Source organism: Colias eurytheme, chromosome 32 (assembly GCF_061535395.1).
Source record: "Colias eurytheme isolate Ceu_HAF_F1 chromosome 32, ilColEury1 Martin Lab GWU primary, whole genome shotgun sequence".
Classification (NCBI taxonomy): domain Eukaryota; kingdom Metazoa; phylum Arthropoda; class Insecta; order Lepidoptera; family Pieridae; genus Colias; species Colias eurytheme.
Window position 1 is genome coordinate 3,686,731 of NC_143011.1, and position 6,966 is coordinate 3,693,696.

The 6,966-nt window shown below is 35.9% G+C and overlaps 2 protein-coding genes across 2 annotated transcripts; both read right to left on the minus strand.

Annotated features, from left to right (window-relative positions):
• Positions 1-2,134: 2,134 nt before the first annotated feature.
• On the minus strand, positions 2,135-4,171 carry LOC149895184 (uncharacterized). The gene is made up of 2 exons (XM_090119219.1): positions 3,391-4,171; positions 2,135-2,596 (listed from the first exon to the last, which is right to left on the minus strand). Exons 1-2 carry the CDS (start codon positions 3,548-3,550, stop codon positions 2,439-2,441), a joined length of 318 nt encoding a protein of 105 aa, XP_089975345.1. The 5' UTR covers positions 3,551-4,171; the 3' UTR covers positions 2,135-2,438.
• A 123-nt stretch (positions 4,172-4,294) lies between these two features.
• On the minus strand, positions 4,295-6,377 carry LOC149895185 (uncharacterized). The gene has a single exon (XM_090119218.1). The coding sequence runs from the start codon at positions 6,360-6,362 to the stop codon at positions 5,208-5,210; it is 1,155 nt and encodes a 384-aa protein (XP_089975344.1). The 5' UTR covers positions 6,363-6,377; the 3' UTR covers positions 4,295-5,207.
• Positions 6,378-6,966: the final 589 nt, after the last annotated feature.

Consider the following 6,966-nt stretch of genomic DNA (forward strand, 5'->3'; position numbering starts at 1 on the left):
ACCCGGCGTCATTGAGGTTGGGTCAAAATGACCCGGCTTGTTTAATGTTTGATTATATTTTTGTTAATATACAAAATAAAACTAATAATATCTATATATGTTTTATTCTAAACTTGCACCCAAAATGATTCTTACAAAACTTTTATCTCTTAACATCTACATAGTGAATAATATCTGAAGAATGAAGCGATGAAATATAATATATGATCAAACGAACTTCAGAGTGAAGTTCGATCATTATTATATGAATCGCTTCATTCGAAGATATTAACACCCACCACACCCTAACCCAAAGTTTTGTAAGATTACAGACTCTAAAAATAACGAATATCGTACAAAGCGAGCAAATACTTGTCAGGTCGTAATACCCATAATTAAAAAAAAATAAAATCTAAAGGCGTGCGTAGTTGCTAGCATTGAAAAAGGGAACTACATAGTAAATAATATCTTCGAATGAAACGATTCATATAATAATGATCAAACTTCACTCTGAAGTTCGTTTGATCATACATTAGTACATTTCGCATTCAAATCATTCAAAATTATTGTAAAATACACGATGAAATTCGAAAATTTAGTTAAAAACATACTTTGTATAGAACGAATTGTAAAAACGCGTTCACTCGACCTAAGTAAGTATCTAATATGATATCAATAAACTAATCTGAATTATTACTGACTCTACAATTCCTATTTTCATTAAGTATTCCAATTATCTTAATATTAGATACCCAATCTCGATTAAACGCGTTTCTATCTGTGCTTTTCCGTAAATCATTGTTTCATTTTCGAATGTCACTTTTAAAGTAACAAAACACGGCTGACCTACCGTGTTTCGAACAAAATGCATGAAAACTTTCATTAGTAGATAGTTAAGTCTTGTATTTTAAAAGCATGCAATAATTTGTATTTCATTCAAAAACATAATTCGTTTATCGAAACGTTTTTTGCTTAAAACGGTTTCACAATGCATTTTTCTAATTATTATTTTCATTTCAATAATTAGTTACCTAGCCAAATTATTACAAACAATATTTTCGCTCCAACTCCAAGGTATCGTATTACGAGTAGGTACGAGTTAATTGTGTCTTTATGAAGTATAGTAATAAAAAAAACAAAATAAATCTCGTGTAGAGCCATTTAAATCTCGATAATTATTTCTATTAATATTACCTATAGGTACAAACTTTTAAAACTGTCAATTAATGTCAATTGCGCGGCAAATTTGTATTTTTTTTTTTCTTTTTGAAAATTTCATCATCTGTTGTTTTACAGTATTTTTCTATGAAAATATGTGCAGTTTACAATAAAAACTACGTATATCGAAACAATACAGCTTTGTCTGAATATTTAACTATTGTCCTAGTGAATCATTTTCACTATCGTCGAATCAATTTAAAATTCGATCAAGTGCGTTCCGTTTCGGAACGCCACAGATAATAAAATATAGATAATAAAAGTGGCAACGCCACAATGTCATGGTGGTATACATTGAGGATACAAGCACTATAAAGAGATAAGAGAAGCCCGAAAACCATATTCCTGTATGTTCAGTTAATACAGGAAAAGTTATAGGTGGTCAGTGGCGATATTTTACGGCATGATATAGAATTTTAACAATTTCTATATCATATAATATCAAAATAATGTAGATAAATGCTAATGCTTCCTTCTAGGGAAGCGCGCTCCATCATAGGCCACATCTCAGCTTACCATTAGGCGAGATCGTGGTCAAGCGCTTCCCTATCACACAATAAAAAATAAAAAAATAAATAAATAAATAAAATACAATGAGCCGCAAAGATTTTATGAAAAAATTAAGCACAGATTTGAAGGTGCCTTGGATGCAAATACGACTTTTAAAACTGTCAATTAATGTCAATTGCGCGGCAAATTTGTATTTTTTTTTTCTTTTTGAAAATTTCATCATCTGTTGTTTTACAGTATTTTTCTATGAAAATATGTGCAGTTTACAATAAAAACTACGTATATCGAAACAATACAGCTTTGTCTGAATATTAAAATATTATGTTCTCAGTTCAATTACATTATTACTATTTTCGTACATTTCGATATCAGTTGAAAATATTGTATATTTAGGAACAGAAGTGGGAATGAAATAAAAAACACAACGTTACAATTATTTACAAAACTCGTTAATAACTTTATTAACACTAATACCATTTAAATTTAAAACCAAGAACACGAAATACAAAATACAAAATTATAAAATAATTTTACACTAATTCCACAATAATTTCTTTAAACATTACAGTAAAAAAATCTTATACAAAGGAAAATAACTAGGCAGTTGACTTCACAAACGGGCAGAGTTGTAGTATGTCAATTGACTCGCGACGAATGGTGCCGCGAATGAGCGCGCCAGCGCTTTTATCTGCAATCCGCCACCACTTGTCATCCCCTCTATTGGCGCTGTTTTAGTTTTTGTCTAACACGGCCTCTCCTGACTGGAGGACGTCCTCGTTCTCCTTTGTTTTATGCGGAGAAGTACAGGCTCCTCTCGAAGTGCCTGATGCAGGTTCAACAACAACGACTGGGTCATTTGTGGACTCCTCATCTTCAATACTGGCAGCATCTGGGAAGGATTAATGATAAGGTATTAGCAACTAATAAACATTACACTCCCCTTATAACAGGTAAGCGCAATACACAGAGAGGAAGCACTACGTTCGCTATCTCTGACACCAATGACAGTATAACATGGGCACAACGTTCGCGTATTATACTTTACGCATATAAAATAAAACGACCATATGACATAGGCACGACGTTAGCATATCATGAGTCCAAAACAAATGACGTATAACATAGGCACGACGTTAGCATATTATACGTTACGCATATAAAATAAAACGACCACATGACATAGGCACGACGTTAGCATATCATGAGTCCAAGACAAATGTATAACATAGGCACGACGTTAGCATATTATACATTACGCATATAAAATAAAACGACCACATGACATAGGCACGACGTTAGCTTATCATGAGTCCAAGACAATTGTATAGCATAGGCACGACGTTAGCATACTATACGTTACACATAGAAAATAAAACAACCACATGACATAGGCACGACGTTAGCTTATCATGAGTCCAAGGCAATTGTATAGCATAGGCACGACGTTAGCATACTATACGTTACACATAGAAAATAAAACAACCACATGACATAGGCACGACGTTAGCTTATCATGAGTCCAAGACAATTGTATAGCATAGGCACGACGTTAGCATACTATACGTTACACATAGAAAATAAAACAACCACATGACATAGGCACGACGTTAGCTTATCATGGGAAAACTATAATTTGTGACATAGGCACGTCGTTCGCTTATCACAAATTAGGGATCAGCTCACCCTCAAAAAACGCAGCACATGTCTCAGGAGTCCACTCCCCACGCCACGGCACCATGAATTCTGTCGCAGCTTGCGTCGATTTGCCATAAGAGCCCTCCAGTAACTGCAGCTCGTATCGACCGTGGGGAAGCGTTTTGACCACGCGATATGGGCCGCGCATACCCGAGTCGAGTTTGCCAGTTGTTTGAGCCTGTTTTATAACAAAAAGCAAAGAATTAATTTCAAATAACCGTGATGCCTTTCGGCTAGCATTCACAGTTTTGTCTTGCCAACGTTGGTTATATTTTTTTTAAACGCTCAGAAACACGTTGTCTACGCATTTCTCGTAATGCGTCGCGATTGGGACGAGAGCCTTCTAGTGCGATGTCACCAATGAGGTAACGTAAAACAGGTCACGCAGCTTTAATACCCACCAATAGATTCAGAGGTGAAAAGCTTGTAGTTTTCTGTTTTGTAATGTTCAGAACCAGCTGTAGTCGCCATATGACATCAGACCAATCATTTTGTCGGTGATTGCATTCTATACGAACCATGTTGAGTAAGGTTCGACAATAACGTTCAACCTGCCCGTTTGAATTATGCATCTCTGGTGTTATGAGATGCATGTCAATGCCCAAGTCAGTAAAAAGTTTTGTTATTTCTGAACTCTGAAACATTCGACCCCGATCTGCCACAAATAATTTTAGAGGTCCCAAACAAAGAGATAACATTATAAAAAAATATTTTTAATTCAGTGGAATCTTGACCAAACATAGGATACAAATTACAAAAGACAGTATTTGGAAAAATGTGCGTTTTTATGTGCTATACATATCAAACAATGGTCAATGTATTTTTTTTTACAAATAATAACACCAACCAGATAGTGTCTATAATTTTGCAAGGCCTTTACAACGGCTAAAGTTTCAAGTTTCCAGCTCATAGGAATGATACCTTGGCTCAGCACCTTGAGTTTGTTTACTGAAGTAACTCACCACCCGCTTATGCCCCTTTTCATGAACCTGAAGAAGCACTGCACCATATCCTATACAGCTGGCATCTATATGAACTTCAATAGGTAAAGCCGGATCATACATAGCTAACACAGGTTCACTGGTAAGATGAGAAATAATTACTTGGCGTGCTTCTTCTTGTTCACTACTCCAAATAAAAGGTACCCCTTTTTTCGTCAACTTTGTAATAGGCACAGCCTTTATAGCAAAGCCAGCTATGTAACGTCGAAAATAACTTGAACTGTCTGGTTTGTTTAACGGTCTTTGGAATCGGTGCTTCGACCAAAGCTTTAATCTTTTGACCACTCGGTCGTACCTGACCCTGACTAATCGTACGTCCCAAATATTCGATTTAAGTAGATAGAAAAGAGCATTTCTTTAAATTTATGGAAAACTCCGCGCTTGTAAGAGTTTTAAGAACTCTACGTAAAATCGACAAACCCTCCTCAACCGTACCGCTCATAATGAGGACATCATCGACGTAAACTAGGGCTTCACGATTTAATATATCGGTGCCAATGATGATTGGTGTATTCATCAATTTTGAACTAACTACGTGTAAATCTACTTCTAAAGTAATTTCATTAAACTCTATTGGTAAAGTGACAAAATAAGTCGATTCAATTTCCTGCCCACCAATACCACGCAAGATCCTAAATGCAGGCATTCGCGCACATTTCAAATGCTTTAATAATGATAAGGAAAATAATGATATACTAGAGCCGCTATCGATTAAGACATCGACTGGGATTCCCTGGATGACAGCTACAACAATCTTTATTCTTACTGTCCGGGTTTTCTTCGCAAAAATTAACATTGTTTGTATTACGTGCCTCCCGACTTTAATTTTGCAAAACACGCCTCAGTTTTATGGCCGGGTTTTTTGCAGAAATCACACAATACAGATTTATTCGAATTATTAATAGAAAAATATTTATGGTCATTACTTTGATTAGAAAGAATCGACTTAGCTTTTTTAGAACAATTTGATTGTGTATGACCATGTTGACCGCACAAGAAACATTTCTGTTCGTTAAATCGTCGTTTACGATTATTAACTACATGTTCAGATTTTAAAGAACGATCATAGCGCGACCTGTGATCAAAATGTCTGTTTGAGGAGGAATTGGATTTAACGTAAATTGAAAAGAATTCAACCAATTCATTTGTCGTTAGCTTTGCATTAATGGCTGCAGCGCGAATCTGCGGATCCGTAATCCCTCGTATTATTATTGCAGATATAAGTTCGTCACTTAACCCCCTAACAACACGCAACCTTAGAAGAGAGCGACGAGCATAGTCTGCATACGTTAGGTATTTATCAGAATTGGTACTCATAACGTCATATAAAATATTCGCGATATCAGGTTTCTTAGGACACAAAGGTTTAAATTCTTTTTTAAAATTGCTCCAACTACGGTCTGATGTTACCCATTCATTGAGCCAGGTCCTAGCATCTCCCTTTAAACAATTACCTATACGAGATAGACACTCATTATCATTCCATTGATTTATAACCTTAGCGCAATCGACCTCCTCACACCAGGTTTCTATATCGTTTATACTCGGATCAAAATTTGAAATGTAATAAGATTGGCTCAACCTCACCGTCGTATTGATTGATCGTATAGCATCAACAATACGATTAGTAGCGTTACGATCGCAGCCGACTGTGGCGCTCCCGGAATGTCCCGGTGAAGAAGGGACCGCCGACCCTGAGTGCGCCGCAGGCTCCGGATGCACAGCGACGGGCTCGACGATCCGTGACCTCGGCGGCGTTGTTGTCACACCGCCAGTGTTGGATCCTCGTCGTGACGGAGAAGAGTGACGTTCTTCTAACGACTTTAGTCTATCTGAAATTTGTTGCATTTGTTGTGTTAATGCATCGTTGAAAGGACTATACCGTCGTCGGCTGCGTATAGGAGGTGTAGCACTACGATTCCTAGAACGGCTTCGGTCTTTGTGCTTCTTATTAGGCATCTCGTACGTAATTTTTTTTTTTTTTTACAATGGAGGAAAATGTCGATACAAGGAAACGATAAAAATTAAATATGAAGAAAAAAAAACTATTAACTTAATATTTCGTTAACGTAAAGAAAAAAACTAAGTTGCGGGTACATTTAAAAAAGAATACGTATCGTACTATACAAAGGTGAAATAAGCGTAATTAAATCATATGCTGTAATTTTGTTAAACAAAACACATAAATCACAAAAGGTTTAAATAAATGCTTCAATTACTATACCAAAGCTGCTTTAAGCTATAAATTGATAAGAAGCTCGCTTCTCCTTAGATAGCAAATGATCGGAATATACTCACCAAAATTTTGCGTTATATACTTAGCCACACAACTACTATTTTAATTTCACTTAAACGAAACAATGAAAAGTTTATAAAGTATTATTGAGGGTAATTTAAAAGTGTAATGAACTAATTCGTTTGAAGAGTCAAACTGCCATTTTCAGAAAGCAAACGGTTAAGGACGCGTGAGAATCACTATCCCTCTTCTGAATTTAGGAACAGAAGTGGGAATGAAATAAAAAACACAACACACCACTTTCCGATAACACGTTTTTGATCCAAA

What these genes read in the sequence shown, in the direction of transcription:
- LOC149895185 (XM_090119218.1), bottom strand. Translation starts at nt 6,362, where the DNA reads ATGCCTAATAAGAAGCACAAAGACCGAAGCCGTTCTAGGAATCGTAGT.
- LOC149895184 (XM_090119219.1), bottom strand. Translation starts at nt 3,550, where the DNA reads ATGCGCGGCCCATATCGCGTGGTCAAAACGCTTCCCCACGGTCGATAC. An exon ending in ATGTGCTGCGTTTTTTGAGG is followed by an intron (nt 2,597 to 3,390) that starts GTGAGCTGATCC and finishes AATCCTTCCCAG; the next exon opens with ATGCTGCCAGTATTGAAGAT.